The sequence below is a fragment of the Streptopelia decaocto genome (genome assembly GCF_964273445.1).
Source record: "Streptopelia decaocto genome assembly, chromosome: 5".
In the NCBI taxonomy this organism is placed as follows: Eukaryota; Metazoa; Chordata; class Aves; order Columbiformes; family Columbidae; genus Streptopelia; species Streptopelia decaocto.
Genome location: NC_138659.1, coordinates 27,072,322 through 27,099,271, shown reverse-complemented (window position 1 = coordinate 27,099,271; position 26,950 = coordinate 27,072,322). Strand labels below are relative to the sequence as shown.

At 40.0% G+C, this 26,950-nt stretch overlaps 1 protein-coding gene across 1 annotated transcript; it reads right to left on the bottom strand.

Moving 5' to 3' along the window:
- Positions 1-22,866, bottom strand: LOC309439770 (vitellogenin-2-like; the record flags this gene model as incomplete). The annotated part of the gene is made up of 35 exons (XM_082052815.1): positions 1-236; positions 822-983; positions 2,395-2,554; positions 3,292-3,389; positions 4,513-4,604; positions 4,927-5,113; positions 5,554-5,689; positions 6,343-6,481; positions 6,872-7,014; positions 7,104-7,316; positions 8,356-8,445; positions 9,366-9,416; positions 9,909-10,529; positions 10,923-11,098; positions 11,189-11,411; positions 11,531-11,675; positions 12,222-12,407; positions 12,519-12,612; positions 13,881-14,070; positions 14,156-14,275; positions 14,928-15,029; positions 15,140-15,264; positions 15,568-15,665; positions 15,824-16,041; positions 16,958-17,176; positions 17,516-17,641; positions 18,502-18,667; positions 18,752-18,909; positions 19,038-19,188; positions 19,763-19,911; positions 19,998-20,159; positions 20,716-20,967; positions 22,414-22,565; positions 22,671-22,691; positions 22,797-22,866. The coding sequence occupies 35 exons, from the start codon at positions 22,864-22,866 to the stop codon at positions 118-120; spliced, it is 5,514 nt and encodes a 1,837-aa protein (XP_081908941.1). The 3' UTR covers positions 1-117.
- Positions 22,867-26,950: the final 4,084 nt, after the last annotated feature.

Here is a 26,950-nt window from a genome sequence, read left to right as displayed (position 1 = left end):
CAGATTCTGTACGCTCTTAACCTTATTTAGCATCTCTATTATTCCTTGAGTTTTCTTACACCACATAATAAAAACATTGAAGTGTTTCTGCTTTTTCATGTGCTGCAATTTACAGCTTCATGCACTGCAGTCTTCATTCTCACAAGAACACGCTATGTGTGCATCAACAGTGTCCTCTATATCCTCTGACTTCTGGTCGAACTTTGCCTGTTTGTCCGTCAGGCTGGTAGCTGAATCTGAAGGGGAACAAGGAATGAAAAGTAAACAGTATACTTCAGAAGTAGTTTTTTTAATATCTATTTAATGTCTAAGAATCTACAATATAACTACCAAAAACATCCTCTGATATCACTGGAACTGTGTGCAGGAACCCCATCCACATCTGCCTATCTACTGCCTAAATCAGCTCAGTGAAACAGGATCACAGCCAAAGGCAGCAGTATATAAAATATACAAGGCGAGTATCTCCATTTCAGGGTGCTGCACATGGTCAGATGTGGTTGAATCCTCACAGGCTGCAATACACAGTTTTTCAGATGAATTATAATGTTGATTGTGCTGTGAGCTCAAAGCATCACGAAGGCTCAATTTAGATTTTAAATTCATAGCAAAATTACAAGAGAAAAACACCTCTCATGCTAAAGAAAGTTTTACATATTAATGAAAACAAGGAAAGATCTTCAGTCAACACCGCAGTAAGTCCATCCCTACCTGTGGATATGTTAGATTATTCATACATTTCAAGTGGAATAGCTGAGTCAAGGCACAATCTATTTAGACTTTCGTGCAGCTCCTATTCAGTAGGATTTCTTTTTACTTACCAGCTGGGAGACAGTGGAAACCCACAGTGACCGGCGCAGTCTGCGTGGCAGAGCATCCTTTCATGCAGCGCAGCACAGGCTCTGTGGAATAGCACTTGGACTCCACACCTGCCAGCTGAACTGTCTTCTCAAGCTTCACAAATGAGCGTCGCAGTTTGCAGGCTGGAACAGAATCATTCATGATGGTTTACATGCTCACATTCAAAATCCTCAGACCTGCCCAGGAGGACCATCTGCCAACACCGCCAATTTACAAACAACATTCCTCTAAGAAAACTGTTTTTTGAATATAAGTGAAACACAATCACTGATTGATAAGCTTTTCAAATTGGCTAATGAGATATGGAGCTATGGAAAGTTAATTTAAAATGCAACAGGATTATTTCAAGATTAACATGTAGAAACACTATCTGATGTGATTTCTAATAAGCACTTTTCAAAGTGAACTGGCTTACTACAGCATATAGCTGCAAAACCACATTCAAAAGGGTTCAATAGCCAGCAGTGGAAAGAAAAGGAGGATTTCTGACCAAATGAAAATAATCACTAAAGAATTACACTATTACCACTGTCATTCAGACACAATTGCTGCAAAGAGAGAGCAAAAGTCATTTCTGCCAGCCAGTAATATTGGTCTCATTTTGGATGCCCAGGACAAGCAGTTACAAGTGTGTGAGAAGCTAAACGGACCACAATTTATTCCTGACTACAAACTTAATTCTCTAAAATTCTAGCCATTTCCACTATATGTTAAATGGAAACACAACATGTGGTCACAACCAACCATGGGAATATTATCATGTACATGCCTGGAGACTCCATATCCACCTAAAGCCAGTCTTGTGCCCAGCATTCTTTACAAAGACATAGAAAAACATTTGATGCACAGCTAAAGGTGTAGAAGGCATCTCCAGGGACTGAGGAAGTTCTTCCCACAAGGACAAGTCTTCTTTACAAAGGCAACGTGCCTGTTCTCGCCACAGCGCTGTGGTTGCATCATAACCTCAGCTGAGAGCATCAAGCACACCGTGAGATTCTTATCTATTGAAACACTTGAAATACAGCTTTTTTTCATTTCAACCATGTAATTAAGTCTCTGGAACAGCTCGTGTGCTCAAATGCTTTGCTGGACAGGTTGCACTGGTTCAAAAAGCAGGTGGTCAGCCAAGGCAAAGTCATTACTGATCCCCATCTGATTTTTTGATGCATCAAATACTGGAAATTGACATCTGGAAAACGTTGTTGCGCTTCATTCAAAGCATTCCATGTGAATTTATCCTTCTACATTTTTTTCTGATATTCTAAAACACTTCAAAACCTAAAGAAATATTTTGTTTCTGCTTAGTTATATAATTTCAACTGATTTGTGTATTTTGGCTTGTTTGTTTAACTTATGGTTTCTTATTTCTTTCTAAACTGGCAAATAGTTTTAATGCTTAATATATAACTTAATGAATTCTTTTAAAATCCTTTTATTTTCCTCAAAATGTTTACAGATTTAAAATTTTCTGAACAGATTCTACATTTTCTAAACAACTGCATTAATATATTACATTAATTAGAGCTTGCATACCTCCTGTACAAGGCTTTTCTTCCAAAATCCAAGAATGCCCAAAGCTCACTGCATCTTTAGCTACATATCCGTTGGGCATCCGAAATTCCTGTTCACATTCTGCATCATATTTTCCACATATTCCACACATTTTCCCTGCCATCCATAAAGCAACTTGAATCTTAGAGAGAAAAAAAAAAAAAAAAAAGAGTCATAATTATTTCAAGCTAAAAAAAAGTAATACCGATGGAGCAGATTTTTACTATGCAGGTCTCTTCCAGTGTAAGTTGATGCACAAATATTTAAAATATCTTTGCTAAGGATTCAAAAGGCTCTAAGTCTGATGCAGCGCCTTTGACTGTTACAGCCTTTAAAACCTCCTGTGCCTGTCTAGTGTGTTAAGCTATTAATAGTCTAGACTATTAATTTGCTGAAGCTTTTGCATGATGTTTTCATAGTATAGGTGATAGCTACAATATGGTTTACCAATTTTTTACATTCCTGTTTCACATTATTTTTAGTGCAGCCTTTAAAGCATTCATTCATCTTAAAAGAATGGCTGCATTTTTGCTGATTTGAAGAATTATACAGCTGTTAAGGACAGTGGTCAGGAGCTGAAAACTCATTTTTCTTGCAAATACAGTGCTGCCTCAGTGTGTGTACACTCACGGGCCCATTTCCCAACACACACCTGCAAGAATAAGGTATTTTTTGTCGGTGAAAGATTCTCACTTCTGCTCAGAAACAAAGAGCAGGACAGTTCAACCCTGTGGTTTCATCTTCACTTTTGTGGGGTTTTTGTGGCCCTGCACACGTTTGGCTTTGCCACTGTATACTCTTGCACTCGCACATACAAGATTTAAGTGGATCGTATGGAAATTTCTCAACATCCAAGCTTATAAAGATGAAGAATGATACCTTGAATGTGTATCCATCGAAGTACAATTTATCGATGCCATGGGCTGGGGCAAAAAGTACAAGCCCTTGATTTTCACTGTGGATCTGCAGAGAAGCACCTAGAAGAAAATAACATAAAACAAATCAAGACAGACCCAACCTAGCTTCTTTAAGAAAGACAAAAGCATCTGTCAGTGTTATTTTCATTGAAATTTTTCAGTTGTTCTATTTAAGAAACAAAACATGCAGCAAACAATGTAGAAATGTGTACGTACAGAAAAACAGGTGTTTGTAAACAGTTGGAAAACAATTTTAATGATCACAGATTTATTTATTTTTCTTTGGGTTATTAACATACTCATAGTGATTTCTAGAAATGGTTACAGAACTTTATATAGTGTCTGTATAGTTGTGCACCTATACAAGGCCATGACTATTCTATGATGGAATAAGAAAATACAAAGAACACCTTGACTGTCACTGAACCCATTTCTAGCACAATTATGACTTTCCCAAGTATGTAACAACTAGGACAATGCTCAGCACTGGCAGATGCCAACCCAATTTCAGCAAGACTAAGCCTGATTTGTGTACTACATCTCTACAGTCAGGAAATACCTGCACTGTATATTGCCCCTGACTGCATAGCACAGAATGAAACAAGGTCCCACTGTGTCCTTTCACAGAAACAACAACAACAAAACAACTAACACAAAACAACAACAAAAACCAAACCAAAACAAACAAAAAACCCACACCAAACTACTCCTGCTTTGAGAGAAGCAAGCAGGCTATTTCCCAGTTCACCATATTTACTCCTAGCAGATTTCAGAATGCTAGCCAAATTAATGCCAACAAATAAAATTAGGAAAAATGCTGGTATGCAAGTGTGGTGAATTTTAGAAGAGCTCTACTTCAAAAAGTTTTAATCAAGCAAGATTTATAGTACAACCAAAACACTTCTCAAATTGGGAACTACAGTAATGTATGAAATGGGGAGATCTTCATGTTAGTTATATCTGTCTTAGTTTGGCCACTTCAAGAGCTTCACACTCTAATCAGTCTTTCCAAATGTTCCGATGCAAGGGAGTATAATACATTTTCTTAACTATTAACCCTACAGCCAAAGGTAGAAACAGTTATTGAATACAAACTGGTGGAATCTCTTTAATAGATTTTTAGTGTGTTTTTTTTCTCCTAAAACATACGTGAAAATGAAACAACAAACGCTGCATCACTTACCAGCAGATACGTATGAAATATTCTTTGTGGGGCTTTCGACTCCATCTACCAGCAGTTTCACTTGTCCACTTGCAGGACGCATATCGATTTCACTGTTAAGAAGAGGAACATTCACACCATGTTTATATCACATTCATACACATATAGTGACAAAGGCATTTTCCTGCTCACTAGATATTACTCATCACAGCATAAGATCATTTCAACTACTTAAATTACATCATAGGTATCCTTGTCACCTAAGATGCAGAATAACACCATCAGCATCACAGTCAATGTGCGCGGAAAAGTAAACGAGGGAAATGCTGAACTCCCACAGGCTGCTAACCATCACAGTAAGACTTAAGCTTCTCTCACGTTAAATGTGGACGATGCAGTCTCTCACACTCCCAGCATCTGGCAGGAGTTACTTACTGACGGCCAAGCTTGATGTTGATTGCTTTCAGGTTCATTGCTTCTTCAGCATTCCTCATCATCACCAGGAACTTAAGGTCAGAGCTGCAATCCTGAGCCAAGATGTGGTAACAGTTTGCTGGCATTGTGTAGTTAAACTGAACTTCATTAAAGGTTGTGATCTCGTTGTGGGAAATTGAGCAGCTAGCTGGTTAAATAAAATGCCGGTGAGTATTTGCTTTTCCAGAAAAAAAAAGTCATTAAATCGCATATTTTATTTTTAGTGCTATATTATTTTAGCTTTATATGTTTTCCACTATATTTTTGTATGGTTTACAGGGGCTTTTGGCTACTAAGCACCCATAAATTCTAAAAAAAACCATGGAAAATATACTCCTCTATCTAACAAAAAATAATGGCCAGAAAGCTTAAATGTCATCGATTCAGATAGATGGTATTTTGATCCATGAAATGATTATGATTTCTGTAGTATACACACACTATTCTCTCTCAGTTGAACCATCCTCACTTTATTACAGCAAATTTCCTAATTAACTGGAGACAAATAATCCCAGAAAAATTCAGAAAGTGCCCCAGTAATCTGTGAGACCGAGACTGTCATGCTTCTGAACCTGACTAGACCCTGACCTTTCAAATTCTCGAGCACTGCAGATGGGGCTTCAGCAAAGACATTCCAGATGGGAGGCTGCAGCTCTGAAGCTGGTATCCTCGGACCTACAGGCAGTGACAGGGGAAGCCTCACGGCTTTTTCAGAGAGGATCACCTGAAAAGGAATTCAAAAACACATTTAAAATATTCTTGTACCAGGTATTCACAAGAAACAGCTGAGGTCAGCTTTTTCTCCTATTTGGAATTTCATTTCAATTTCTTCTGCTTTGGTCGGCAAAGACTTTATGGGAATACAGTTCATCTAACTCACTGTCCATGAGCTTTTTGCTCCTGTGTACAGTTTTGTCTCATGGTGTGGGTTATTATTCAGATATTATTTGGGAGATAATTAACTACTTTAAACCTCCTAAGAGAGGGTAGATTTGGACTGGATCTAAAAAAGAAGTTTTTTACAATGAGGGTCGTGAAACCCTGGCCCAGGTTGCCCAGAGAGGTGGTAGATGCCCAATCCATGGAAACATTTAAGGCCAGGCTGGACAAGGCTCTGAGCAACTTGATCTAGTTGAAGATGTCCCTGCTCATGGCAGGGGGGCTGGACTAAATGCCCTTTAAAGGTCCCTTCCAACCCAAACTACTCTCCTCCAAAGGTTGTTAGGTGAACACTTATGGAGCTACTACAGATGGAAATGCATGTGGTGCTCACTTAATTTTTTCTTTCTCAGAATTGACCCACTGTAATTAAAATGCAACAGTCTCACTTTTCTACTAGGGAAAAATAAGAGAGTGAAAATAATATTTCATAATTACATCGGGAAGCTTGATAACAACATCACATGTCCTTGGAGAAGTTAGAGCCACGATCACCCTGGCTTGTCGAGAAGGATTCTTGTCCATTTTTTCAGAGAACCCCAGCATAAACGCAGCCCCAGGGACAAATTTGTAAAACCTTTAAAAATTCAAATCAGAAAGATCTGGTGAAATAGAGAAGCAAAAAGCAGCACGCATCCCAACCAGGCTGTCTCACTCCTGTGTGTAAGTAGCATATACAGTCTTCAGGATCATGGGTTATGTCCCCATGATCACACTCTGCTTTACAAACCAAGTATTCAGTGAAAGGAAGGATCTGTTCCTCAGTTTTCAGTAATTATGTCCAGTAGAAAGGATTACTACACAATAGATGGCTATGATCTTCCACTCAGCTTGTAAGTCTGAAGGCAGTGCTCAGATAGACCAGAGAATAAAATAATAGCTAGTACTTTAACCACTATAAGCTCATGAGTGGATGCTGATTTTTCCCAGCTGACTGAACGAGTGTCACAAAAGACTAAAACCTCACCATTCTGCTATGGATTTGACACTTGAAGGAACTTTAGGCCACTCTAATTTCACTTGTACAGCAGGGTGGCCAGCAAACCGCCCAGTTACCAGCTCAGTTGAAATCTTGTAGTCCTGGCAATTCCGGCCCCATTTCAGGTAAGCCTATAATGGAGAGAGAAATGGTCGAACTTAAAATGCACATGGTTTTCCTGTGATGCATACAGCTGTATGTAACTGGTTTTGAGCCTTACCACTGCCTTGTGAGCATTGAGGACTGAAGCATCAGCACAGAGCTTCCATTTGCTTGAATCTGTGAGGTTTGACACAAATACCTGCATCCGGGGCTTGACAGAGTCAATGTCAGCATATACCACAAGCTGGAGACCTCCTATCTTCTTATCGTTATGAACACCATGAAGAAAAGCAGCTAATACTGGTGTTTGAACATCTCCCAAAAACTTGAGCTAAGAAGAAGGGGAAGAAATTATGCAAATAATATAAAAGAGTTACCATTAACATTTTAGATGCAAGATTTGGATGAATAAATGAAAAATAAACAACTGGACTGCAAACATATACCAGCATACATACTACACATATATACATGCCTATAAACTCTCACGCATATGTCTTTAGTGAGCATGTGCCTCTGCGGGCACTATTTTATATGAGCCAAAATTTATAAGTTTTTGCCATTTCCCGAGCCACAGCAGATATCATGGAAATATTCATATCATTAGGATATAGTAATGACCATATTATTTAAGCTTCATTGTTAATATCCATATATTTGCCTGTGAATGAAAGAAAATGGTTCAATTTGACTAACAACATCAGCTGTCAGTTGTACTCATCACTCATTCCCATCACAATAACGTCCTCTAGCTAGTGTCGTCTTGTTTATCTGTCTGGTTGGTCTTTTGGCTTTTACCTCACACTTAGCTGTCAGGTGTGTGGGGCAGGCAGGTTTCACATTTGCACAGCACCCTAGCACAAAATATAATCCAGGACATTGTCTTCTACCTCCTCCCTTGACAGCAGGGCCTTAAGCATACTATGACCTGCAGTTCCATCATTAGACTTCATCACTTGCCCCAGAGAACAAGCAGGCATGCATCAAAATGAGTGCTGGCAAGGAGCCAAGGTGCTAAATGTCACCTCTGGCAATTGCCTTCTGCTGAGGCTCATCTCAGCTTTGGCCTAGAGCACCGATGTCCTTGCACTGGCACTGCGGCACCTCAACTTCCCTCCTGGCTGCAGAGGTCACAACATCAGTCTCTGCAGGCATCTGTTGGGTGGGATTCCCATGAGGGATCCTCACCACAGTTCTGAGGAAAGTGTGTGTGGCAACCGTGGTGCGTGTCTCACTCTTGATTGATACCGGAGACCTGAGAGGTTGGTGTTTCTCACTTCCATTATCCTAGCTGTACAATTACTGCAAGTGCACAGCCACTCTGCCATTCTTCCAAGCTGTTAAAAACCCTTAAAAGCGATGCAACTAACCCGTGAAGCAGCTTGGGATGAGGCACGACTGGATTTGGCAGAAGAATCCGCGCTGCTAAGTTGGTCAGCCGGGAGTTTTCTTTTTGGGAACTGCAAGAAGAAAACATACCATGCTCAAGAGGGTAACTTAAAAGCATGCTTGAAGACATTGCTCTGGGCAGTGCTATAGAACACTCTCTGCCATGGCACTTGGTGTTGGCAAACTTGCATTCCAACCCTGGGCACCTCAATGTCTCATCCTGCTTAGTACATGTGATCTAGCTCTGAAAAATCTTGTTTACCCAAACATATCTTGATCCTTCAGAAGACACAAAAAAGGAACATGTCTAGATGAGAATTTGCTATGTGAAAAAAAAAAAAAAAATGGACCAAAGCAAGTCAAATTGAACCAGCCTCTCAATCCAATACGAAAGACCAGAACTGATTCATTTTACTTTGGAAGGGCCTTATCAACTGAAGGACACATTGAACGGGCCAACTGAATGGACATACAGAGCTAAACTTTCTACTTTTTGAGGAACACTAAGATAAAGTACATTGCTCCTGGTTGGCTCATGCCCTAGTAAGAATCTTCTGACAAAGTAAAGTACCATAAAATAAGATATTATCACATATATTATCACAGATATTGTCACATGTTTGTCAACATCAATATTCCTGTGTGTATCAACAGTGATTCCAACTCAAGAAACCAAGTGATCAAAGCTAAATGACTTAAGCTCTTGATGATAGAATCTTTGTTCCTCCAAAGTGTGCATCCGCAGTCCCTTGTACTGCTTTGGTAGAGCTTTGTATCTATTTTGCTGAGCCTCAGATGGCATAATGTGCACAACACAAAGGAAAACTCAGCCCTCTGTCTTTCCACATCTCAGAGCAACCACAGCTCATTTGGTGTTCTAAATGTAACCAGTACCATAATTTTCCCCAACAAAAACAAAAGTTGCGTTTAAGGTTTCTATGTGACTTATGACAGATTCCATACTTAATTTACTGAGGAAAGAAAAACTCACCTCTTGTCTATGCGCTGATTTAAAGCGATACTGATAAATCTCATGATGTTCCTTTGAAAATGATTAAAAAAAGAAAAAAAGATGAAAAGTCTCAGAAGAAAACAAATGTTGCAATTACATTGAAATCTGAGCACTGGGAATTAAGTAAGGATTTTACTAATTATCATTCATACATAGTTCTGTATGTTTAGTCACAAGCACATAATGTAAGACTTCAAGTAGTTTATAAAAAACATTAATGTTCTTACAGCAAAATTAAGAGTCATGCAACATATATTGACAGAAAGCAGTAAATTGGCCAAAAAAAAGGTTCCCTGCCCATAACAAAAGTTTCAATGAACTTGTGAAACTTTTGAGACTCTTTGAAGTAGACATCTGAGCCAATTATTGCAGGTATGTTTGCAGAATAAATGTTACAATTTTATGTTGCTAAAATTTACTGTGTCAAACCATAATTTCCTGATTGATGATGCAAAGCCAGCTGCTATCAGCAATGTGATTCACAAATATCAACAGCATCAGTCAATTTACTGACAAAGTTACCCATATTTTGGAACAACTGCTGCTGCTGTCCGTATGTCCTGAATGATGGCCATGGCCATGGTGACTTGATGAGCTGCTGCTACTGCTGCCATTCAGATGCCTTGAGTGATGACCATGGCTGTGGTGACTCGATGACTTCCTGCTGCTGCTGCTACTACTACTACTGCTGCTACCTTTGCTGCTGCTGCTACTACTGCTGCTGCTGCTACTCTTACTGCTGCTACTACTGCTGCTTTTGCTACTACTACTCTTACTGCTACTGCTGCTGCTACTGCTGCTGCTTCTGCTGCTGCTTTTGCTGCTGCTACTGCTGCTGCTGCTACTTCTGCTGCTGCTACTGCTACTGCTGCTACTTCTGCTGCTGCTACTGCTCTTGCTGCTGCTGCTCTTGCTGCTTGCATCTTTGTTTCTTGCTTGCTTTACTTGATCATTCTCATCTTCATCCACTGTCTTTTTACGATGAGGAGAAGCAGCAGATGATGAGGAAGAAGAGGATACAGCTGAGGAGGCAGAAGATGAGCTGGAGGGTTTTTTTGCATCAGGGTCTCTCCCGAGCTCTGTTAGCACACTGTTTGCTTTCTTAGAAGGTTTCTTCTTCTGGTGTCGTGTTTTATTTTCAACCTGCAAAAACGGTTCAAAGAGAAGTGCAAGAGAGGAGATACGTCTGGTCCTGTATTTACAAAGTAAAACTTCTCTGGGTGTCATACAGGCTGCTCATATCAGCCTTTCAAGGAACAACAACTTCCCTGCCTCAGTCACTGCAGAAGCTGCAGAACTTCCTTAGGTCCACCCAGCCCAGCTGAAATCTAGCCCAGCCCAGAAGACCAGCCCCAGCTGGAAGCTCTCTGTAGGATCAGTCCTCCCAGATGTGGCACAGGCTGACAGGCCTGGAACTGGCACCTTTCAAACTAGTCCCATCCTTGCTTTCCCATGACAGCTTTCTGCACTGAACTTCAAATTATTGGCTTCATTTTGGGGAAAATATTCCTCTCTCTCATGCTCAAAGTCTCTTACCTTGAACATATTTTCAAAGCCTAGAATCTTTTTTATTTTAGCTTGAACGTCCTCATGTGGAGGTGACTCATCCTCTTCCTCAGACTCTGAGTTTACCACATGGATTATTTTAGAAGCTGCTCTGGATCCTGCCTGAATCTCCAGGAGAATTTTGTCAAGGTCAGCATCTGTTTGAACTACACACCAATTGCACACATTAGAAGGTTATACTGCTTCAAATAGCATTCGCAAAACAAAGGTGACAAGGCTTGTGCTCAATATCGTACCTGGCATCAAGACTATTTTAGCTTCATGTTCACCAATTAACCTGTGCAAATATGTATTTTTTAAGAAACTGGCATCTCGTGACCTGCTGGAAAAGCAGAGCTGACAACCAAGATGATGAAGCTTGACACAAATGTCTTGTTTATGAGTTTTTCTTTCTGGGCTGTGACGAAGATCCTCTTGAGAGCTAGAAGCCTGTTTCCTCGGCATGCTGTCAGCTCCCTGCTGCATTGGAGATGAGTATGTGAATACCGCTTGGTGCATACCATAGGCAAGAGTAAAACTGCAGATGTGCATCACAGGGCAGGGAAACAATACTACATAAGAAGAAAATAATCAGTTACCGTTGTGGAACCTTCACTGGAAGCTCTCTCCGATGGTTTGAAAGGTTCTTGTACAATATTTGATGAAGCATCTTCTGGGAGAATGGAGGTCCTCTTTTCAACACCTAGTTCTACTATATTTCTTGATACAGCAAAAGCTTTATGTCTGTTGAGATATGTGGAAAAAACAGTGAATTATTCTGAATCCTTATATTTGGATTAAATGAAATACATCCCTGTCAGTATCCTGTGACAGCACAGAGATACGTTGTTTGAACATAGGGATTTTATATGCAACTATAGGTATAAATATCATTAAAGACAAATAAGACCAGTTAAAGACAAACATCAGTTCCTTGTATCACAGGAAGTTTTCAAAATCTGGATAAATTTAAACAAATTTCCAAAATATGAAAGACATTCATTTAAAAATAAAAACTAAATCCCCTAAAAGGCAATACAATAATAAGCAAATAAAAATGAAAAACAGAAAATAATAAACACATTAAAATAAAAAATTCAACTCCTAAATAATTTAGGTATCTTCTGACTTCTAACTCCCCTACTTCTCTTCCTTGCTCTTTATCCCAAAGGTTCTGCTACACACTGAAAAGTCACCCTGTCTATCTAGAAACCTCTGTAGGAGGTCAGTGAGTAGTGAACTTCGTGAGGTTTCAGCAACAGGAACCATTCTGAAGTAATGCTACCGTACCTTCCAACCACTATCTCTGTTTCTTCATGGCATGGATTTGTTTCAATCTTAACATTTTTCAGTTTCATGTCTATCTTGGCATCAAACTTCATTGGCACTCTTGTCAGGACCTTGCCTTGAATTTCAACAGCATGTTGAAAGTATTCGGTGTTGACACCCATTGTTGCAACCGTGTGCACGTATAAGCTGAAACAGAGTGAAGCAGTCGATGTAAGAAATGTTCTCCTTCTTAACATGTGGTTCTGCCTTTTCATAAGAAACCTCCATCATATGTAAAGCCTTAGAAACCTGCCATACCTTGGGTTTATGTCAGACCGAATCTGCATGGTGGATTCAAGCAACTGAGAAGGTTTGAAATCTCCAGTTAAGGGTGGGGTCACCTTTCCATCAACTGCATATGTCAGAAAAAATGTAAAAAAAAGGTCAAAGTGAAAGAAAGGATTTGAATTTAAGCAAGACACAGTTTTCAGGAAGAGGTAATATTTTTGTTAATACAACAAATATGGCTGGAAATCAAGACAGACTTTGGGGTATGTGAGATTATACTACTACTACTACTACTACTACTACTACTACTACTACTACTACACTGCTACTTGTTAAGTAGTATAACATCGAAATTTCAGAATGCGTGGAGCCAGAAGACAGAGTGAATGATGGGCAACGGGGTTAAATAAGCCCTGCTCTTCAGTCTTTCCTCACATCCAGTGCGAACATCTTTCTTGTACTGCAAACCGCAAACTGGACATTGTACTCCAGATGCAGCCTCAGATGTGCTAATTATGGGGGACAATAATTTCCATGTTAGCTCTGCTCTCGCTGTTGCAGCCAGAGATGCAGTTGGCCATCACCACCACAAGAGCACACTAGTGATTCATGATACCAGCTTGTCCACCCACCCCCCTGGCCCTTTCCTGCACAGCCTATACGCTTGCATGGGTTACTCCATCTCATGTGAAGGACAGGTGGGTATTCAAAGATGCTACTAAAACAAACAAAAAAACAAGAGCAGCGAAGAGTGGACACATATGAGACATGTAAACAGATCACAAGTACATGTATTTCACCCTTCATTTCTTATGTGGTGTCAGCAAAAGGAAGAGTAAGACAATTTTTCCTAAATTGAAAGTTTGCTGCGCAACAAAGAGTATGATCACTGATTTAACTTCTTGATAAGTATTCATACTTGAGTATTTATTCTGTTAAAAGAGAATTATCTGTCTCTTTTCACAAGTCCTCTTTCTCTTCCTGCCTTCTCTAATGTTACTGGTGGTTCTCTTTTGATTGCCTTCTGCTTTCTTCTCTGTTCAAATCACCACTGGATCCTGCTTAGCTCGTGTGTGCATCTCTCAGGAGCCACCCATTCTGCCTATGTCTGTAGTCAGCTCCCCACCCAGCTTGTTTCTTCTGGACTAGAATGCCAGGACCTTTCTCTCTCTGGTTTCCAAGATTCTGATCTCACCTCCTCTGTCTTCAATCCATTCAAAGATGTGGCAGAAATCAGCTGTGTCCAGCTTTTCTTCAAACATATTTGCCACCTCCTCTTCACTACAAAAATGTGTTCTTTTTCTAACTTTCTGTTTTCCCACTTCTTCCTCGCCTGTCCCTCTCACCCCCTGCTCAGACCTCGCACAGCTGATCATGTACATCCCAACTCACCACTGACAGCTGCCCGTGCCAGAGCAGTGGTGTATGACCCGTACTCCAGTGGCAGACCAGTGCAGGTAGGAACGATGTATCGCATCTCTCCCAGCCACACTGGTTGTGTCCATTGTCCTGCAATGCCGTTGCGGATTTGGCTGGCAATTTTCTTTATCACTGTGTTCCTGTCAGCAGGTTCCAGCACAGTCTGTAGTAAAACAAACATCAAGAGGTTAGAATATAAAAGTACAACAGTGTCAAATCTTGCAAAGAAAAGTAGGGGTCCCTGGTACCTTCATAACCTGCTGCAGGACTTCCTTGTTGACACTGAGGTAGCCAAGCTCTTGGCCAGATAATTTCAAGTAGGCTGATATCAAGGGGGTTTCTGTTGGCAGCTCCTTCCATCCCAGCAGCTGCAGAACAGATAAAAAACCAAGCAAAGTTCCTTAATGTATCAGTTTTAAAATGGTAATTCAGCAAAGTGATCAAATCCATCACTGACCAAGCTGCAACTTTCCATTGCTGCTTGTATGTCTTTGCTGCTTTGTAAACAGCACAGTGTCACTAATTAGACTTGCTCCCTGTCACTGAGATGCCCATGAATAGCCTCCTGTCCACTGTTGTGTATTCCGATGCAATAACATTTACTCAGAGGGTTTGGGCCATATGGCCACTAAACCCAGTTTGAAAGCACAGCAACAAATCACTTTTTCTCTTGAAGACAAAGGTATATTCTTGTAAACTAAGTGAGGTCGATGAAGGGAAGGAGCAACAAGGCTGCCAGGCATGAGACACACACTGTACTGCAAAGTCCTCTTGCCCCCACTCCTCCCTTGCTCTGATGTGGGGAGGAGGCAGAGGAGAGCAAGAATTCACAGAAACTGTCCCAACCATCGCAGGCATGATGTCCCCTGCAGACCCACAGCAGATATCTCTCTCACAGAAATGCTCGAGGTGACCGCTAGGCAGGTAGTTTGCCTTCTGAGACAGGGCTTAACTAGTATAAAAAGCTTTACTAAATATCCCTTCCTATAACCCACACACTGCGTTACCAAAAATACCTACAGCTTTTCCAATCTCCTTTATCTTTTTGTACGCGGGATATTCAGCAAACGGGATATTTTTTTTCACAATGACATCTGTGAGGCCTTCCACGCGGACACCAACCTACCAAAACAGCATGAGACGGAGCAGTCAGAAGCATACTTACAGAGAGGAAACTTAAAAGTCAATTTTAATTTTAATTTGCTTTAGTATTGATTTAGGCAAATATTTACCTCCACTAAATCAGCCACTGACCCTGCAGAATATGCCATCATCTTGGAAATGATTGCTGATGGGAACATTGTTCCTGGGCTGTTCATAACAAAGACATCTCCAGCAGCACCAACTTTGTAGTTATCTATAGTAGCAGAAGTAAACAAAAGACAGATATTTTTTTCTAACTGTTCTGCTTATCATTCAATATCATATTTCTGTAGCTTTTTCCTTTACCAACTCTTAAGATATGTCATTACATAAATTTTAACTGTTTAAGCCCCAATTAATAAGTGTCTACTCATGCACTTTTAAATATGTGACCATCACATTTAATTCAATTTCTTATTGAAACACAGAATGCCATAGTTCTCCAAAGGGCTTAATGTCTCTTGAGAATGGATTTCTGAAGGGATAGTTTCCCAGTAGCTGAAATGCTTTTACTCACCAAAGTAACCACTGATATGCATGACCTTGCTATACCGATAGCTCAGCCTGTCCAGTTTGGGGGCCAGCAGCTTAAGGGCAATATTGCAAGCTGAAGATCTAAACAAAACGAAAAAGGTAATCATATCCAAAAATAAGCTGCACCCCATGAGAATATAAACAGGATTCAGTTTGTCGGCAAATGCAGTGCTCACTAACAAGAATGTAACAGAACTTAATTACAGAAGATGGCCCGCTTCATACCTGTCTCTACTTACATGTTGTACATAGATGGCAAGCTGCTCTTCGACAAAGCCTTCATGTGGGAGTACACAAAACTGGCCACTTGCAAACTGCTCTCCTTCATTGCCACATTAGCTATGGTTGTTATTAAAGGAAGGGCAGGCCTTGTCTCGAAGATAACAGCACAAGCCATCATTCGCACTTCGGGGGGAAGTGACTGGTCTGCAAGGATCTGGATGAGATATCCCTGCACCTGCAGAGACAAACCATGTCTGGAATTGCCAATAATTGAGACACTGTTGCAGACTGGATCCACATGTAACCCGCAAGAAAGATGGGAGAGAGTGTCATTATCCCCAGAGAAAGGTTTTCTGATCTTTCTTACTCCATGGTTCCACATCATTTTACTAAGACAACTGAAGGAGCCATGGAGGGACAGCCCCATGGTGAAGGGCTGGCACTGAATCTGAATTAAATGTCCGTGTATCAATGTATTGGGTAAACCCAGCACAATCAAAAAGATATCAGCATAGCTTTTTGCATTACTGACATTCAAAGATTGGTGAATAACTTAGAAAGAGACAACTGTAGATAATAAGACCACTTCCAAAAAGGGAGCTTCAGCGGCTCACCAAAGACAGTCTGAGTGGGTGCTGTCTCACATAGGTCCTATATCTAAACCACCCAAAAGGCAGGACTCTTGCCTATGCTCACCATGCCAGCAACCTCAGTGGGAGCTGACTCATCCAACTTAAAGACAAGGCTCTAAAAGAAGCAGAGCAATGTCAACATTTTGCCTAGGAGGTCAATAGAAAGTACCTCTCTCTCTCCTCTTTACTATCAAGGCAGGTTAAATTATGCGTCTGACTTTTAGGTGGCTAAATTTCCACTATTTATAACTAGCACAGGACTTAATTGGTGATGACGGATGACTAAAGAAACACTGCTGATATTGTTCTGGAAGCTTCCTACTGACTAACAATTATTACAGCTTAGCAGAAAAGTTTAGCTGGATCATAAAACTGTGTTGTGTTGTGTTGTCCTTGAAAATAATCATTTTTTTAAAAACATGCTGAATCCACAGACATGATACTATCAAATGTATTACCCTTTACAGTATATATTCTTCAGTTCAGCAAATAAAGAAATCTCTGGCAGATCATACTTACTGTTTTGGGGTCCTTCCAAGCTATTTTTCTCAAGGCCATTATGGCATCAATCTGAATGTGGATGGGGATACCAGGAGCACTGGATGAAGATATGGGAAGGAACTTCAGGATGCGCTTGATGCTGGCTGGCTCTCCCATGTTGCCAATGCACTTCAGAGCTAATTTCATTTTGTCTTCACGGCCCCTGCTGATCGCTTCATCTGCCAGGTCATGGACGGGCTATAGGCAAAGCACAATTCAGTCTTTTCTTCCTAATGTATAGATTGTATACAATGTTCCCCTTACCCACTGAAAAGCCTATTGCTATAAACCAACTGATTTTAATAAAATTATTCAGTAATGGCTTCTCTTGGGATTTTACCTTACAATGTGCAATTTGTGTTTTCAATGATGAACCAAATATCTACATTAGTAAAATGATTCATTACCTGTTCTGAAAGAGACCTATGTAGTGTGTATTTTAAGTCAAATTGCCGCTTTTATACTGTATCTTAAAACAACTAAGATAATGTGATGAACATTATTAGGGTATTAACAACCTGAGAAAAAGCTGCCCACCTGAAGAGCTTCTTTAGGACAAGCTGAGGACTGAGAACAGTATCTATTGACCACAGAACTGTATCCCAAGCAGGCAACTTGCTGAAGCATGGGATTTTTCTGAATCCGAGAACTAGTCATTAAATCCTGGGGAGGGGAAAAAGGGTGTTGGGGGGAGAAAGAAAGGTATTTAGTACAGTGTTTGACAGAGCAGGAAAATCACCAGCACTTAGCTGAGGGGAGCAGTTTTAGAATGATTATTGTTCACATCCAAACAAATTAAATCAGCTCATAGACATTTTATTTGCAAGATTCACTTAGGAGCTGGATTCTCCACTAGTTTCAATATGAATAAGCATATGTATAAATTTACATAGCACCATTTTGATTTTCCTCAACTAAGCATAGCACTGAAAATACAAAAATTATGGGTAATCTATACATGGAAAATCTTTAGAACAATGTGTAACTCAATTACATTAATGCTGTATTCTCACATCATATCCTTTCTTCTTATTTGAGAAGGACATTGACTAGAGATGGGAAAAACTGTGTTCAGAATAAATAATTCATTATAGTGTCAAAATATTTGGTGCTTGCTCTAATACTTTCATGTGTAGCACTTCCCAGTTTAAAGGAATAGTTTGCAATTAAAAGAGGTATTCAAATGACATAACACACAAACCACAATTTGTTTCAGAAATAAGAAACTGAAGTGAACAAAGTTTCATCTGTAGAAGGTATGATGTAATCCCAGCAAAGTAAAATGCGAATTAGTCTCAGAAGCTGTTGTGGGAGAATGGCTTTTACACCCATGCACCAAAAGGGAGACACAAGACTCTGTCTCCTTTCACATATGTAGTGCCAAAAGAAATTAAATGTTCAACATTTGCACAAAATTGGTGTACAAGAGGAGAATCCACTCTCTAGTGTACTTTACAATCAAAGGTTGTCATCAATTATTCCTTTTGTTATCAGATAGGAAAGATTTACACGGATTTACTCACTGCTGCTATTGGAACCGTTTGTTCGTCAGCCTTCATTAAATGGAGTGTGAAAGAAACACTCAGAAGAGTCTGAAGGTAGTTAAGGTCATCATTACGAATTCTGCTCTTAATGAATTTGAGTGCTTCTGCGGTGCCTGTCGCAGAAACTGCACTCAGCAACCATCGCCTGCAAGCGGAAAGAAAATATCCTTAATTTTAGCTCTCAGTGTGGAAATGGAAAAGATCCTTATAAGTTGGTATAACGAAATACCTGTAGCGGGGTTTATCTGAACATTGTCTCCAGAGGGACTCAAGAATATCAGCATTTGCTATCCGGCAGAGCTGGACAAGCTCCAAGAATCTGTGTGGAACATCATCATGGAAATCTTGTTGGTTATTCTGGACTATGTGTTGCAGTGTTTCTACTATCTGTTACAAAACACAAGAGCGAGAGAGAGGGGGGGGCATGCATAAATAAATCATTTGGAATTTATAATCATTACTCTCTCAATATTTTTTTATTAGGAAATCCATTTAAAGACCTAAAAATACTATACCCGTTGCTCAGGGTTTTTCATCTTGATCAGTTGCAGTGGCATCTGTGGCAAGACTGGTGGGAACTGGTAACGAAGGCTTCCGTAGCTCTGCATGGGAATGTCCGGGCTGCTCCCCCGTTCACTTTTCACTTCCAGCAAGGTAAGTTGTTGCCTGTCGAGAGACAAGTGTCCCGGGAGGAATGAATTAGCTCTCTTCCTCCATCTGCCTTAGCTGTTTGTTGGTGACGGTGTCAGTTTTGCTCTTTAATAATTTTTCTTATCACAGTAAAATCTTACAGTTTGCTAATGGGTAAAGACTTCTAATTGGAACAAAATAGTATTAGAATTATCTACAACAAAGTGGTTTCTGAGGAGCTAAACTGCTGTCTTTTGAATGAGAGCTACTGGCAGAGTAATCAATGATCTAATTTCTGAGTGCACCATGTTTCTCCTGACACGACCAATTAGCTCCTTCTCAGGACAGAGTAGTAAAGTTACATTCTTATGCTATAAGTGAGCGAAAGAGCTTTTCTCCTTTTCTTCCTTGTAATTGCAGTGCCAAGTTCCCCAGGATACAAATAAAGAACGGTTCACTGCGTTTTTAGGAGTGTGGAAACCCCAAGTATGAGTACTCACAGCTTTACCCATCTGCTGTGGAGCTCAGTTCCACTTCAGCTGGGGATGAAAGGGACTGCCAGAATCTAAAATTATTCTCACTTTATGAAGAAAGCCCATGTCTCACCTACCTTGCTTCCATGACAGCAACACCGGTAGGTTCGCTGAGTGGTGAGATCTGATAGATCTGCTGTGAGGTCACTTCTGTGATCAGGGTACCACTGTCTGACTGCTTCAGTTTGGAGGAGAAAGCTGCTGTCCCTTTTATGAGCCTGGCCTTCTGGAGAAGGACAGAGACACCCCAAGAGTGAATGGGAATAGAAGGGCCAAGCTTGTAACTACAAGGTCTTTTCACACCTTACATACCATCACATCGGCAGGACAAGGATAGATGTAAGCCATTCCAACACTCTGCATCACCTTTTCCTGGCAATTGTTTTGGTCTACAGTTTTGGTGACGGAGACTCGGCTGTTCTTCTTGTCCTCCTGGATTATGTACCTCGTATGGCAAACACCTCCAATTCCAGCCTGTGCGCATCAACAGAGACAATGAGAATTCCCAATTATATCAGGATTTCAGTATGTTCTATCGAACAAAGACTCTGAAGGAGCAGTGGGAGTGTAAGGACCTACTGAACAGTCTTAATTGTGGTTTATATTAAACATTAATATGTTAATATTAATGTTAATATTACACACAATTGATCACATTGAACTAACAAATAGACATGTGGGCAATATTCAGTCAGGAGACTGAGTTTAATATGAAAAAGTAATCATTTGATTAATATCAACAATGGGCAAATAAAATGGATCGAGTAGCTGTATCAGGGATGCCATGTAACAAATACATTCATAGCTAATAATTCTTTTTTCTTCAAAGAAATACATGTTAAATCTTAAAGGCAGATGTCTGAAAAATAAAATTCATTCAACATACATGCATAGATTTTCTTTTATGTGAATTAATTTTTTTTATTATGAACATTTGAAAGTAGATGCAAATTAACAGAAACTTGAAGGAAAAGCACTTAAACAGAACACATCCTTTCGGTAAAATAGTTTTAGAATGGAAAAAACAAACCTCCTGCAATTCATACACGTTCTGTGATTTTTTAATTGTTATCTGCATCATGTTCAGTATTCCTCTCACTATGTTAATACACGTATTTGGACAGTCTTCTGGGCCATAAATGTTTCCAATCCTTCCACTATTGTATTCAAACTTGAAGGGCCGGGTAAAACATGAAGAAACAATCTGGCTGATTTTGGAAGATCGAGTAAATGGGTCCCTGGGCCAGATGCCATTGTATTCCTCGAACTGGGGAGAGCGGATCTGAGAGGAAATTGAGAAGAGATACGTGAATAAAATTACTTTGGTACTAAATATGCAATCTGATTGGAAGAAATCAACATAATCACTAGTTCAATATGTTTTCCTTCCAAATACAGGTTTAGCAATTTATACAACAGTTTATTCTTTACTCTCTCACTTATGCTATTGTAAAACCGGTATAAATCCTGTGGGCTCAGCAGTGTTATTTTGTCTTACAGAAGCAGTTAACATAGTGCTATTATCTCTCAGGGACATTTTAAACATTTCACTTGCCCGAAATCTATGGGGGAAAAGCTGATTTAAAAAGTAATGAAACATTTCAAATAAAATTCTTCCTATTGTTTCAGCCCTAAAATAAATATTCTGCTTTAGGTGAAACCTAATATTTAAAAAGTTCTTATAATTCTAAATGTCAAAAAATATAGTTTTAGAAAGTTTCCCCTTCCTTTTTTTTTTTTTTTTTACTAAACCAGTTGCTATATCTGATTCATATTTGTGAATTGCTTATATCTATCTTCTTTTTTTTTTTTTTTTCCCATAATGAACAATGTATATATAAACATTCTTTCCCCTGAGACTGAGGCACAATGTGAATCAAAAGCATTTTCAGTAACTTGGGCAAAGTTACGGCCAGTTTAGGTGTCTCAGAGCACAGCCTGGTGCACAGCACGTAAGAATGTTGGGATATTTGCTACAGTGCAAAATGCAACCCCCAGCCCTTAATTTTGACATCTTGCCCTCATTAAAGAAAGACCTACAGCTCAATTATAACCAGTTAGACCTCTGTCACTGAACACAGTGCCCAAAAAAGAAGCTCTGATTTGTAACTAAATTAAACAGACAAATAAAAGTATTTTTCTGAAACATATTTATTTCAGACAAGTCATGTCTTGTCTCTATAGGTGTCAGCAAAGACATGATCTTTTATCCAAACAGTAAACATTATTACATGCACCATTTTGATGTCTTTCATTTTTTAATATTTCTTTTATCACTTATCACTTTTTATCTTTAGCTTTTATCACTTTCTAATTCTATGTATATTAATTGCTTACATGGCAGTGAGTTTACATACTTAAGTCCTGACTTCCCACAGAAGTTGGAAATGTGTATTGAGGCTAAAAACAAATCTTAAACCCAAAGCAGGCTTGAGTTAGAAATAACCATTTTCTGACAGAACCCCTGATTTTGGCACCTCTATTTCTGACACAAAGTCTTGAGGAGCACCTGCTACAAATTATTTCCACAACAAACACCAATAAGTGATTGGATGCCAAATCACTTCTTACTTCTGGAAATGTAACTTGCAAGTCATTCTCTAACATCTTCAGTGCTAAGTCTCCATTGTCGTTCCCTGCAACTTTCCTAAACCACAGGTTAGCCAGACGCAATTAGACTGTGACTTATAGCTCCCTGTTACCTGGTGCATTTGGAAGCAGACAGTACCTTGAGCAGGTAAGTGTTCTCTGACAGCCAACTGATCTCTAGTTTACAGCTCAAGCGCAGGCCAGCTTTGCCTAGATTTTTTTCTTGAAGCCCATTCAAGACCCAGCCTTCATAGCTGTACAAGTGGCTCCTTCTGCTGCTGAACCCAGGGTCTGTGGGGAACAACACCCATTTTCACAATACTCACAAACGTGGTTTAATAAATAGAAATCACAACACAGTCATCGAAAGAAGGCTAGAGAAGGAAATTTACTTACCAATGTCAGACTTCTGGCTACCTGCAAAAAAGAGATGGAAAGCCAGGTGAGTCTAGATCCAGTTGATGCCACTGAACTTAAAGAAATTTTGGGAAAGAGAAATGAAGAAGGGATGAGTAGGCTTACCTACAAGGGAGAGCGCTAGTGCGAGGATGATTCCCCTCATAGTGAAGGTGAATGGGGCTCTGCCAGACATGGTGAGACTTTTATGGAAGAAAGCTCAGGAACACGTGGCTGTGTTCTGCTGAATTCTCAAGTTTTTTATCAGTTTATGTAAACACTTCCCTTTTTGCAATCATACTTTCTCTTCAGATGGAAAAATGGATATCAAGTCATACTTTGGCATCCCACTGATTTCCTCATACAAGCTGTTTTCTGGATTGTTTAAAAGTTTCTACTTACCCTAATAAAACAATTTTACTAGGGAGTTTACAACAAATTTACAATAAACACATTACTTAATTTCCTTGATTGTGTCAGGTTATGCTGACCTGGTATCTGACCTGAACTGTTATCTAACTGATAGTGGCCCAATTAACAAAGTGGAGTCAGTGTCATACACGTTAGTGGTGTTTTCTTTCTCTTCCCTCAACATTGGATTTTGGACACCCTTGTAGACAGGAGATGAGGACATTTAAACCCTTGCTATTCTTATAGTCATATGTGCACCAAAGCACATATTTAACATTCTACTGAAAACCCATATATATGAAATATATATATTTATTTAAATAAATTAGAGACTCATTGTGTCCTTTCAGCTCCGGTCACACTGACCAGGAGTATTTTTTAAAGGAACAAAGATTTCATAAGCAATCTGTAAATATTTCATCTTCCAAGGTAAACGGCAGCTAAACATGAACAATTAAAAGCCACAGAGGTTTTTAGCAGAGAAGCAGGTGGAATGGGAGTGCAGGTCAGCTAGAACTTTTGCATTTCGCTAAGGATCCAAATACAAAATGCAGCCAAGTACCTGAAGTGATATAGGCTGGCAGCCAGCTCCATCACTGATTTACACTGACAGCCCAGGAGCACATTCACACAGGTGCCCTGTTCTAGAAATGTCAGGGGCATGGAGGCAAGTGGAGATGCACAAAACACCATTGCCCTTTTAGAGCACATTAATAGTTTGATAATCACAAAAAAAGAGGAGTGAGATCTGGTCAAGCGTCCCCAAGAGTTACACAGTCTTCCAAAACAAGGTGGGTGACAGCTGTATCAACAAAAAAAACCCAAGAAAAATGCATAGGGGCTTCTGAGTTGGAGGGTATTTCTGGAGGGGTAACTACAGGTGATGCAATAAACTGGGGGCTTTAAGTCACACAGAAGTATGAATCCAATTCTAACCCAACATCTACATATACCAGTTATTAAGTCACTTTATTTCTGTTCTCACAATACCTATCACAATAAGATTAAGCACAGGAGTGTGATTCACAGCAAACACTATTTTAGAAAATAAATATTCAATTGTGTTAATTTCAACCGTTTCTATAGTCTCCCACTACCAACTGCTCTTCCTGGGTTGTCAGGCTCACAAGCTGATATTTTCAAACAGATTCCATCTGTGCTGTAATTGTACCTGGGGTTGTGCAAGCTCTATTTTGGGAACTGCCAGCCAGCTAACTGCAAGAGACTACATTTTGGGGGGGGACATTGGCACGCTATGTCTCCTTTTTCATTATTATCAATTTATTATGTTCAAGGGAAAAAGCATGTTTTGTGCCTCAGGTGACAAAATTTTCACTATGACGTTGGCAAGCTCTTCTGTACAATTGTAATTAATTTTTTATCGTTGAACATTTCTTTAGAACAAACTTACCTGTTGTGCATTCCAGTAACCCGTATGTCTTGTACAACTCAACTTGAATGCAGGAACATGAGTACTGTGTGTGAAAACTACAACACAATGTATACCATGGGATTTTTTTTTAAGTTATGGTGCAACATTGCTGGGCATAGTGAACATTACAGGTCAGATGTGTTGTCTGAAAGCGGGAAATAAATCTAACAATTTGAACATTTCTTTTGGGAACAGTTTTTTATTCAACTTGATCAGTCTTTCATATGTTGACATCTACTTCTCTTGCAAAGTAAATGGGCTGAAAGGGAAGAAAGTAAAAGCAAGATTTCTTACATGACTTCACACACAAAAGCTTTGGGCTTTTCTACAAATAAATTAAAAAATAACAAAACAAGACAAGCACAAGTAGTACCCAAGCTAATTCAACATTCGCAGCACTGCCATTGCCCTATAAATGCTTCTATTTTCCTTTCATGAATAATATCAATTTAAGGAGGTTATCTTTGCAATTTATTAGTTATCCTGGCCTGGTTGAAGCATACATAGAATAATTTCTGAGAAAAATCCAGGATATGGTCATTGTTGTTTTTCCATACACATGGGAAGGTTTTTGTCCTGCTGTAACTGAAATAGGGCAAGTCTACATAGTCTGTTTTTACAAAAATGTATATTTTATCATCCTCAACCACTGGGGATGAAAGTGAGAAAAATTAACAGCTGTAATCTAATCCTGGAAACTAAGTTCTCATACCTAACGAGACTCAATTTTATGGTGAAAGCACCCTCTCATCATGTAGACTGAAAAAGAAATAATGCATATTATAAAGATTTTGTAAAATAAAACACCATAGTTTAAGAGAACAACTCATCTTTTCAATATCATGCATAGGCAGCTAACAATAACTGCACACTAATCAGTCACCGGCAGTCGGTACTTCTTGTTCCTTCTTAAGCAGGGCACATACTCCAATATCTCAAATCATAGTTCAGGTTGGAAGGGACCTTCAAAGGTAATCTAGTCCAACCCCCTGCAATGAGCAAGGATCTTCACCCAGCTCAGGTTGCTCAGAGCCCTGTCCAGCCTGGCCTGGGATGTCTCCAAGGATGGGGCATCCACCACCTCTCTGGGCAACCTGGGACAGTGTTTCACCACCCTCATTGTAAAAAATTTCTTCCTCCTGTCTAACCTGAGTCTCCTCTCCTTTAGTGTAAAACCATTACCACTTCTCATTATTATCAATTTATTATGTTCAAGGGAAAAAGGGGCAGTCAACATGGCTTTACCAAGGGTAAGTCATGCTTGACCAGCCTCATAGCCTTTTATGAGAGTGTAACAAGGTGGATGGATGACGGCAGAGTGGTGGATGTGGTCTACCTTGACTTCAGTAAAGCCTTTGACACAGTCTCCCACAGCATCCTCACAGCTAAGTTGAGGAGGTGTGGTCTAGACAATAGAGTAGTGAGGTGGGTTGCAAACTGGCTTAAGGAGAGAAGCCAGAGAGTGGTAGTCAATGGTGCGGAGTCTAGTTGGAGGCCAGTATCTAGTGGAGTGCCTCAGGGGTCAGTACTGGGGCCAATATTATTCAATATATTCATTACTGATTTGGACAAGGGAATAGAGTGTACTATCAGCAAGTTTGCTGATGACACTAAGCTGGGAGGAGTGGCTGACACGCCAAAAGGCTGTGCTGCCATCCAGTGGGACCTGGACAGGCTGGAGAGTTCGGCGGGGAATAACCTAATGAAATTTAACAAGGGAAAGTGTAGAGTCCTGCATCTGGGCAGGAACAACCCCAGGTTCCAGTATAGGTTGGGAAATTACATATTAGAGAGTAGTGTAGGGGAAAGGGACCTGGAGGTCCTGGTGGACAACAGGATGACCGTGAGCCAGCACTGTGCCCTTGTGGCCAGGAAGGCCAATGGCATCCTGGGGTGTATTAGAAGGGATGGAGCCAGGCTCTTCTCGGTGGCAAACAATGATAGGACAAGGGATAAGGGGATCAAGCTGGAACACAAGAGGTTCCACTTAAATTTGAGAAAAAACTTCTTCTCAGTGAGGGTGACAGACACTGGAACAGGCTGCCCAGGGAGGTTGTGGAGTCCCCTTCGTTGGAGACATTCAAAACCCACCTGGACATGTTCCTGTGTGACCTCACCTAGGCGTTCCTGCTCCAGCAGGGAGATTGGACTAGATGATCTTCCGAGGTCCCTTCCAATCCCATACATACTGTGAAAATTATATACACTTCTGCTTCCTTAAGGGTGCTGTGCAAGAACCATACTACAAGTATCCTCTGCAGTTTGAACTGGCTCCTGCTTCATCTCAAGCTGCAACTCAATATACTGAACTAACAACTAGAAACTGCAGTTGTCTGTCTTAGTTTCTTGGAGAAATTCAGTTTCTTCTCTTTCCTATGTTATAAACAGAACAGATTTCCCAAAGGCTATATACCAAAGCAAATTCTGGAGTCAAAAG